The 10,919-nt window shown below is 29.1% G+C and overlaps 1 protein-coding gene across 5 annotated transcripts in view; it reads right to left on the reverse strand.

The window, feature by feature from the left end:
- Positions 1-1,473: 1,473 nt before the first annotated feature.
- LOC149882821 (von Willebrand factor A domain-containing protein 7-like) overlaps positions 1,474-10,919 on the reverse strand; it is a 28,794-nt gene continuing 19,348 nt past the window's right edge. For 3 of the 5 annotated variants that reach the window (XM_090099640.1, XM_090099641.1, XM_090099642.1), the window contains exons 2-12: positions 10,788-10,899; positions 10,331-10,536; positions 9,220-9,402; positions 8,882-9,049; positions 8,680-8,769; positions 8,305-8,498; positions 7,911-8,172; positions 7,434-7,754; positions 6,822-7,295; positions 6,422-6,604; positions 1,474-1,986 (exon numbers count right to left, since the gene is read on the reverse strand). In XM_090099640.1, the coding sequence (XP_089955766.1) occupies positions 1,616-1,986; positions 6,422-6,604; positions 6,822-7,295; positions 7,434-7,754; positions 7,911-8,172; positions 8,305-8,498; positions 8,680-8,769; positions 8,882-9,049; positions 9,220-9,402; positions 10,331-10,536; positions 10,788-10,899 (2,564 nt within the window). In that variant the 3' untranslated portion in view covers positions 1,474-1,615. Of the gene's footprint in view, positions 1,987-6,421; positions 6,605-6,821; positions 7,296-7,433; positions 7,799-7,910; positions 8,173-8,304; positions 8,499-8,679; positions 8,770-8,881; positions 9,050-9,219; positions 9,403-10,330; positions 10,537-10,787; positions 10,900-10,919 lie in introns of all 5 variants that reach the window. The other 2 variants (XR_016456178.1, XR_016456179.1) reach the window with 1 other exon arrangement.

Here is a 10,919-nt window from a genome sequence, read left to right on the forward strand (position 1 = left end):
AGAAACAGGTTGTATTCTCGACCAGTAGAGATCAGCTCCCCCATCTTTAGATGAACGAACACTAGTTGTGACGGAATCACTGCATCGTATTTTTGCTAGGTTACAATAAAATTGTGCGTTACTTTTCGAACATCCTGTGTGTGTGTGTATATATATATATATATATATATATATATATATATATATATATATATATATATATATATATATATATATATATATATATATATATATATATATATATATATATATATATATATATATATATATATGCATGTCATCTACATACAGTTACCTAGTGCTACTCAAATGGATTGGGTTAATAGAAAGATAACGAAGACACAAAGATACCTAGTTACCGTCATTTAAATTTAGCAAGGTAGTAATTCAAGGAGAACACTTTAGAGCCAAGTGAGTTCCATAGCCTCGAAGAACTGGATGGTTAAACTCGTAAAAATTTGACCGAACGCAAGAAACTTTACAGTACAAGTTGAGCGCCAATAAAACGAGCGGGTCACGACAACTTACCAGAAAGAAGACATTTTGCCTGCTCTAATTTTTACCCTGAACTATATCAGGGCGAAAAAAAAGCCCCTCTCCAATTTTTAACGCTAATTACTTTTAAAGGAACTGATAAAAACTAATAATTAGAATAATTAGCAATATTTAGCATTACTAACTCTAAGCATCAACCTTTGGCTTTTAACGAATATTAGCAAATAAAGTACTAACTTCTATAAAGTTTTTCAAAATAAATCGAAATTTTTGAAGTTTGTTAAAGTGAACTCTTTATGCGCTTCAAACAGAAAAATTTTTGGTTTATCAAGTAAACTTTCATACATAAATTCGTTTATGCGTGAATATTAACATGCATAATTTATTTAAATATATGGTAAAAAATAAGTTTAACAGATTTAATCGATTAACAATTCTGTTCTAGCTTGAAAGTATGATCTAAAAAAGCATAATGTATGCGAGGTATTCTTTTTTTTCTTTTCTTCTGGAATCTTGTAACTTTGTATACCTAATTACATAAATTATTTTAAATCCGATTTCAAATCACTGATTCTAGAAGTTGGTACTTTTTTCGTTGTTATTCATTAAAAAAATGAAAAACCAAACACCGATATTCATTAAAAGTATAGGCGTGTGATGTAAATAATTTTGTTCAAGAAGAAAATTATTTTCTGAAAGAACTTTAAGTTTTTTTTAAGTACTACGGGCGATCTTTTTTTAAAACGTAAGAAATTTACTTCAAAAGGGCCACCAATCATGGTTTGATTTGTAAAAATCGATGACAATATATGCAAAAATTATTCGAGAAGAGTTGATCTTAATTGAACATTTTAATTTGAAACTTATTCTTACAATTGCTGATTTAATACATCAGTAATAAGGTTATTACGATTTATGATATACCTAGACCTAACTATCCAATGCAGCTGGCAACTTAGTTTGCTTCATAAAAGGCAGTTCTGAAAACGTTTCTTTTTCATATAAAAATATCACAGGCTAACTACATTACTAGTATTAGAGGTTAACAAGTGTGCACAGTACAGGATAAAATCAAACAAGATTTAATAAACATCAAGAATTTGATTTAAACTAAAGTTGTTTAAACAAGTAATATATTAAAAGAGGTAGAAAATTCTTCTTTAGTAACATCGCGCTGCGCACTGACCGTTATTCTCTCTGTTGCTCCAATTAAATTTGAATTACTCGGTGCATTATATTTAAACTGTAAAAAGGTGCTCCTTCGAACTGACAAAGTTTGCTTTACCAATGAAACACTTCCATGACTTGATTTCACACTAAAAGTAATAGATTCTTCTGCACCGAAATTGAATACCATTATTTGAACATCAACAATAGTAGATAATGACGCAGTAAACATATTTCCAGCAAAGATGGGAATCATGAAAGCAGATTTCGCTGTAGAAACTTCAAGAGATAAACGTTCAAAAAGAGATCCGTTTGTAGTACGACCTTTAGTGGAAAAACAAAGGCTCTTTATTAAAACTAAAAACTCATTTTGGGTTTTAAATTCAACAACCTAAACCAATAAACATTTTTAGTAAGACAAGTAGGTTACATATATATATATATATATATATATATATATATATATATATATATATATATATATATATATATATATATATATATATATATATATATATATATATATATATATATATATATACACAGTACTGTGAATATGTTTTAGACCACTTGCATAATTAGACGTATTTACAATTTTTTTCCTATATAATTTTTTTAAAGCGTACTTAAGTTTAATAATATACAAGAAAAGTTGAAAGAGTATATTATTTTGAATAAATAAACAAAATTGATGAGAGAACATGAGGGATTTGTTTGTTTATTTATTAAAGCGATGTGTCATAATAACTACCGACCAAGCGTTCATCTAAATAAGAAATAAAAATAAACTGGTTTATAGTGATTCGGGTTCATACTCCTTCATTTTTTGTTTTTGACATTATAAAGTGCAGTGATAGAATGAATTTAGTACAATAATTATGGGTTTTGGTACATTTTTAAAAAGTTGTTATTTTTTATGAACACAGTTAGACAAATCGTTAAAAATAATTAAACAAAGTTATTAATTTGCATTTTTAGATAAATTATATATTAGATTTCATTTTTAAATGTTTTGTTTTGCATTTTTAGATTAATTAAATGGGTAAAGTATCTTTAATAGGGAGACAAAAAGTTATTGTGCTTCACGAAGAAGGTTATTCGCAGCGCCAAATTTCGTCCAAAACAGGATATTCAAAGACTGCTGTTACAGAAATCATTAAAAAGTTTAGAGAAACTGGCTCCCTTGAAGATAGAAAGAAAAGTGGTAGACCTCCTAAGCTAAAAAAAGATGACAATAAATATTTAAAAACACTTTCTTTAAAAAATAGGAAAAAAACATCAACCGAGCTGGCAAAGGAGCAACTGGGAAAAATGTCACAGCAACTGGGAAAAATGTCAGCTCTTCTTGTATTCGACGACACCTACTCAAATCGGGATTAAGAGGGTGTGTTGCAATTCGAAAACCATTATTACGGCGTGGTAATAAAGAAAAACGACTTAAATATGCGAAACAACACAAAGATTGGGCCCAAGAAAAGTTTAATCGGGTTCTGTACACCGATGAGTCCAAATTCGAAATTTTTGGAACAAAAAGACGCCAATATGTTCGAAGAAGAATTGGAGAAGCCTATAAGCCCGAGTGTTTAAACCCTACCATTAAACACGGAGGAGGCTCTTTACAAGTTTGGGGCTGTTTATCTTCATCTGGAGTAGGTGATTTGATCAAAATAGAGGGGCGACTCACCGGGGAACGTTATGTGGATATCCTAAGGCACCATGCTGTATCATCCGGAATGAGACTAATAGGTCATAATTTTATTCTGCAGCAGGACAATGACCCAAAACATTGTTCCCGAGTGGCAAAAAATTATTTAAGTAAAATGGCAGAGGAAGGAGTACTACAATTGATGACCTGGCCTCCCCAGAGTCCAGATTTGAATATAATTGAGCATATATGGGATTACCTGGACAGAAAGAAGGTCGAACATGCTCCCCGAAATGCTGAAGAATGTTTTGAAGTACTTCAGAGAGAATGGCACAACATACCCCAGGAATTTATAACTAATTTGTATGAATCTATTCCCCGGCGAATATCGGCTGTGATTAAGGCAAAAGGAGGACATAGTAGATATTAAGAGTTTTTTATGAAGTTTGACATTAAATAGTTTGTTATTGTTCCATATTTTTGTGTGAAATACATGTGTTTTAATGAGTTTATAATATAGAACTACAAACTTAAATATTAGAGAAGAATTCTCCGGGATTTTTTGAAAAAATGTAAGTGGTCTAAAACATATTCACAGTACTGTATATATATATATATATATATATATATATATATATATATATATATATATATATATATATATATATATATATATATATATATATATATATATATATATATATATATATATATATATATATATATATATATATATATATATATATATATATATAGTATAACCTACCATAAATATTTTTATGATATATAATTAAATATCATCTAAAATATTTTTATGATATATAATTAAATATCATCTAAAATATTTTTATGATATATAATTAAATATCATCTAAAATGCATGTGACTTTTCAAGAATAAAGTCTTGTTTTTTATAAATTTAAAATATGCCCAAAAAAGAGCGGTCGAAACTTTATGATATATAAAAAAGGAGACCTAAAGTTAAGTCACTATTTAATCCTTAAAGTTATACAGTGGGTTGCATAAAAATAAAGTCAGTTGACTTTTACTATGATTTTTTTAATGTTTTTTTTAAAATTTAAAGCAAACAAAAAAGTTAATAATTTAGATTGTTTTAAATTTTATTAACAGTGGTTTTATAAACAAAATAAGAAAAAAAAATTTTTTCAAAAAAAAAAAAAATTTAAGATACTTTTTTATGAGAAATATACACAACTGTTAAAAAAAAACTACAAAAAAACAGAGCAAAAATATAGAGTCAGACTGCATTTTAGTATTTTGTATGCGCACCACGAACTTTCACATATGCACGAAAACGTCTAGGCATAGATTCCACTAGTCGAATGCATAATTCTCTTGGAAATTCTTTCCAAAGCTTTTCTAAAGCCTGCTGTAATTACGCCCATAGCTAGTGAGCTATGGTTTTTTTGACCAATCTCTTTACTATCCAAGCCCAAATGTTCTCGATAGGATTGAGATCTGGAGAACGAGCTGGCCAAGGCATGACCGTAATGTTTTTCCGATCAAGCCACTCTTTAACCGAGATTGCAGTGTGAGCTGTTGCGCCATCGTGCTGAAAAATCGATTGTTGTCGTCTTCAATTAAAAGCTCTAGCTGTTGGCAAAAGTTTACCTTCAAGGGTCTCTTTGTAGTTGCACTGGTTAATTCTGCCGTTATAAATGTTGTATGACCCTGTTCCTTTATGGTAGAAGCCTCCCCATATTCTGACTGATCCTCCTCCGCCTTGTATCCTTGGTACACAAAAATGCTCTTTGAACTTTTCACCAGCCAGCCTCTTGATGATTAATCTTAATTTGCGATTTATCACCTCAAAATTGGATTCGTCGCTGAAAATGACTTTGGCCCAGTTTTCTACAGATCAGTAAAGTCTTTCTCTACACCACTTTAATCATTTTAGGCGATCTGAGACACGCAAAAGTGGTTTTTGAGCAGCGACATAGCAGTCTAAGCTTTTCTTATTCAGGCATCTTCGTACAGTCCATATACTAACACTAACGTTAGCAGGCGTATTTGTGAACCCTTCAGCAAGTTCGTGGTAAGAAATTTTAGAGTCTTGTCTAACCTTCGATAGAGATAACTTTGGTCTTTTGAAGTTAGCTTTAAAGGCCTACAAAGCCTTGGTAAATCTTTGACATCATTATGTAGCTCGTGGTTTTTCAACGTTGTTTGTACACATTTAAGCGAAACATTACACATTCGAGCTATTTCTCGTTGGCTTTTTGTTTTATCTTTTAGCAGACCTACAACTTGCCATCGTACGTTGTCTGAAACAGCTTTTTTGCCCATTTTTGTCTTTTTACTTTACCAAATAATTACCAAGGCGAATAACTCAAGATATAAAAATGATAACTTAATTTTATTTTCACAAGAACGTTTATATAGTTTGAAAGAAATTAACTACCAAATTTAAGATCGTTCGGATAAAATTTCGTTGAGGTATTTCAACTTAAGTCGTTTTAGTTGACTCTATATTTTTGCTACATTAGAAATACAGGTATGTTCTAATTGAATTAACAATTACTCAAGACTGGTTAACCTAACGAGTTCGAATTATATACCATTCGATAGAGAATCAATTAACACATGTAATACGCTTTTAATCGTATTAATTTGTTAGTTTCAAAGATAATTTTGAAAAAAACAAAAATTTTGCATAAAAAAACTAGTGACTATATTTATGCAAACCACTGTAGTTTTATGGTGTGATGTGCACAACCATGTTTATTGCTGTATCCTTTTATAAAAAAAAAATCAAAACGAACCAAATCGATTGTTTTCAAAATTCCGAAGAATATCCAGAAGATGTTATTACTATTGCAAGTACATTAATATTGTTTTTTATTATTGATACAAGTGATGTAAGCAAATGATGTAAGCAAGTGATGAGAGCACTGAAAACTCAAAAGTATTCAAATTTTACTTGATTAAAAAAAGTGTGATTGATTGAATTTTTTGCTCAAAACTCCAAATGTTTGTTAAATTTTCTTAACTCCTAGTTGATTAAATTTTTCCTGAAAAAGGGACAAGATACTAATAGGAAATACTCAAAAGAAAGTTATAAGATAAGATGGTCATAAGTAAAAAAGTCCTTACCATAGCATCTCACTTTAAATGGTAAATGTGGAGGTAGAAGTTTGGCAGAGAACATGTTGTTATCCCGCTTATTTAAAGATAAATTTAAAAGTGTGCTTCCTTTTAAATCTACAATTTGACAATTCAGAGTTGATAAGTCAACATTTTCCCCTTTCACTCGTATAATCATATCATTTTCATGATCTAAAAGTTAATAATAAATTAACAATAAAGATAATTAATAATAATAATAATAATAATAATAATAATAATAATAATAATAATAATAATAATAATAATAATAATAATAATAATAAAATTAGAATATGTTAGTTATCAATGGAGTAAAGTTTTTTAAGTAAATGAAATTTTTTTTGTCAAATAAGTTTTTAATCACGATTGAAAAAAAAACAAAAACAACCTTTGATAGGATTGCTGAAAGTATATGCAGGGCTGTTCTTCAAGGGATTCTGCTGATAAATAAAGGAGTAAGCAAATTCAATAGGATCATGTGATACAGCTTGCACACTGTATTTGTAGTTCACTGAGTTTGATGGAAAGGTAATAGTCCATTTACCAAATAAACTTTTTCTAGATTTGGATACTTGGTAAATCTGAGCCATTGAAGTAGTTATAGTAGGTGACAAAAGTGAGCCATCTTGATATTGTAACTTGACCAGGCCAACTGCATTTTCAACATTAGTTAAAACAGATACAATGATCATTTCAATCCCCTCATCAACAACAAAATCATGACTTATTTCTGCTAATTGCCTAGTAACTCTGCTATGTATTGTTTCTCCTGTTACAATTACTGTGTCTTGTTGTAAACTAGTTTTCACAAATTCTGTAAAACTTAATATTTCCTTGTCATTTTTTAGTGGAAAAACTTGACCTAAATAAGGTCAACTTTAGGTTAACATATTTATACAAAAGAAATCAAAGAACTCAAAAAAAAACCCAATAAAGAAAAGAATTCAATTCATTAAAAAAACATAATAAAATAAACAAAAAAACAAACAAACAAATGTACCAGATGTATATGATGCTATTTCTTTAAAACTATCAATTCCTGATCCACAACCATCAAGATTTGCAAAAAAAGTAATTGGTGAGGAATAAGAGGATGCTACAGCTTTTAATGCATTAATATTTGATCTTGAATCATCTTTTGCACTGGCATCAGTGTACACAAACATTGGGCTACCATATTGGGGTCCTTTAGTAAAAGCATTTAACATACCAGCAAATGCTAGTTCAGGACAATCACCACCACCATCTATGCGAAGATTGGTGATTGCAGATATGACTTCTGCACGCTGCTTTTCACTTTTATAAACAACTGGTCCAACACCTGATCAAAGAAAAGATGTAAATTTTTGCATCTGGGATTTGCTTCTATTTAGAGAAGAGAAATATTTGCAACACAAGCATTTTGCCTATTTTTAAGCAATCATTAAAGTAATTAATTTCAAAGTAATGGAATGTAAGAAACTCTAACAATATTTACCAGGATCATTAAATGGTGAAAGTATGTAATCAACAGGAAACTCCCTAGTTATGTCAATTATAGACTTTGCAATTCCTTTTGCAGCATTGATTTCATCAGACATAGATCCAGTTGTATCCATCACAAACATCAAAGTACTGGCACCTTGACTAGAGATGATCCGAGAAAACTTATCTTCTCCAACTTGAGACTTGACCCATTTTAAATAACCTTCTGATGCTTTACTCATATCATCCATAGGGAGTCCATTAGCAATTTCTTTCTATAAAAGTAAATAAAAAAAAAAGAAAAGTATTTTGCTTATAAATCTTTTTTTGAACTTTTAATAATGATTTTTATATCTTTAAATGCCTTAAAAGCTATTTTGATATGTTCATAATAAATATTATTTTACTTTCATAAAGTTGAATAAAGCCTTTCCAAGTGTGACTCGTGCAAAATCAATGGATCCGCCTTCTGCAGCTTTTAATAGGAACTCCTCTAACTCTTTTAATAGAACCTCTACAGGTTTACGAGATGTTGGATCAACTGAAGTAAACTCAGCAGCAACAGCTTCCTGAATCTTGAAGATTGCTTTCATGAATTTACCTACACAATAAAAATATTAATATGCAGTCAATATTAGATAAGATGAATGCACAATACTAACAGTGAAAGTTTCTTATAATTGCATTTAAGCATGAAGTGAAACACTGTCTTCAATCTTTTGTACTGTTTGTTTTTATGTTTCCAACAACAAAAATATTTATATCATTGTTTAGTGACTTACCTGATACAGGTTTTCCAGGATTTGTTGAATTATAAAAAGATTTTAAAAATCCATCAACAAGTGCTTGAGCTTTTGTGACACCATCTGTGCCTGAAATAGATTCTTTTTGTGTTAAAAATTATTCCTCAAACATTCATTTAATACCCCTATTTACTTAAAATGCATTTTATTCAAAATACAATTTTCATGAAAACAAGCATACCAAGACAAAAATCATTTTTGCAGCCACGTGTTTCTTCTTTTACTCCAATGCAGTCTTTGCTCCCATTTACAGGTTTTGGATTATTACAATCACGAGTTCTAATCTGTACACCTCCTCCGCATGTAGCTGAGCAGATACTGAAATCTGACCACTCACCGAAACCACCATCTGGTATTGAGCAGAAAAAGAGTAAAGTATTTATGTTTTCAAATACAAAACAAACAAAAAAATTTATAAGGTGAAAAAAGATCAATCTAGATGAGCTGTGATTTTATCTCTACTGCAGTATAAAGTCATTGTACTAACTTATGGAATATATAGAATTTATTTGATCATACCATTTCCACATGATGGTCTTGTGCATAAACTTGTTTCAGTTCTTGGTCCGAGAACAGTGCATGGCTTTCCATTTCCTAATTTAACAGGACTATCACATTCTCTTCTTCTTTCAGAGAAACCATTACCACATGTAACACTGCAGGGTCCCCAATCACTCCATTTACCATATCCTCCATTTTGTCCTAGGAATGATTGCAATGCAAAATGTTTTTGTTTTAAATACTTCAATCCTTAGAGTGGATAATGTAACTAGTAGTGAGTTTGAGGTCCTTTATTTCTACTTTTTATTTTGAATGAGTTTCAGAAATATGAAAAAGATGCATAAAAAATAAACACTTTTATAAAACACTAACTTTTTGTTTTTAGTTATTTTTTTACTATTAACTCATACATATCAGAGCTGACATTCCTAGGTTTGATTATTATTCAACCTTTTTTCTTCCTTTTCTTTTTTTTTAAAAAAAGAAAAACTAACAAAAACAGCCTTGTATATAAATCAACCTTATATCAATTGCTAAAAATATTGTTTGAAAAAAAATTCTGAATTTGCAAACTTGGTTTTTTTTTTTCCTGTTAAATTTAATAAATTGTTGTTAGAAGACTTTTTTAACAGTAGTTTTGAAATAGAAACAGTAAAAGTCCTAAATTTTTAGAGCAATTTAAATAAGTTTAAAAAAAAGACCAAGAAGAGAACCAAGAATAGTTCTAGTGGTTTTTTTTATATCAGGTCTATCATTTTAAATAAAAATGACAAATTACTATGCAAGATCTGATGTAAAAATGTCATTTATATATGTATTTTTTGGATAAATATTTCATAAATTCATTGTTAAAGCATACTTTTATAAAGTCATTTGTTACTTTAAACTTATGTGACCTTAAAATTGTTCTAGTATTTTACACTAGTTACAGAAGTAACTGATATAAACAATTTTTTAACCAAGTATTGAGTTTATTTTGTTCCTTTATAAAACTTTATTTTTGAAAATTTTACATTTCTGTTTTTAATGTTAATTTTTGTTCAATAAATTCATGATAATAAAAAATTTAAACTCAAATTGTATAAATATATAGTCATATATTCTAATACCCTTTTAAAATTAAACTCACCAACTAAATAAACATAATCACTCCATTCTGCACCTACACAATCAGCAGTAGATAAGTCATCACACGGTTTGTAAGCAGTATCTTTACAATTGCTTTTGTGTTTTCCAATATTAGTAACATTTAATCCAACACAAATACCATAAAATCGGATTGAAAAATATGAATAATGTCTCTTTTTAGCTTCCAATTCACATTTTTTTGTAAGGCTTTGATAAAAGAAAAAAACTGTGTAATATTTAATACTAACTGTGTAATCTTAAACAAATAGAGTTTTACAAACAACAGCTTATTGTAGATTTTACCAACTATTTTTCTCATTATATAGAGTTTGGAAAATGTTTTGTTATAATTATTTTTATATCTATAAAATAACACATGAAAAATAGGTATACTACACATACTATATATATTATGCATAAGCAATACTTTCAATACTAAGAGAAATATAGTTTAATACTTTTGCACATATGCTGGAAACTGCCACCAATCAATGTTATATCTATCATTAAATATAATTATCCCACCAATATGTTCTTCATAACAGCCTTGTTTCTGATAGGTGGAAGTGCCTATAAGTAAAGTAATTTAA

The sequence above is a fragment of the Hydra viridissima genome, unplaced genomic scaffold, assembly GCF_058129835.1.
Source record: "Hydra viridissima isolate aposymbiotic clone 2 unplaced genomic scaffold, HvirCarnegie_v1 scaffold_10, whole genome shotgun sequence".
Classification (NCBI taxonomy): domain Eukaryota; kingdom Metazoa; phylum Cnidaria; class Hydrozoa; order Anthoathecata; family Hydridae; genus Hydra; species Hydra viridissima.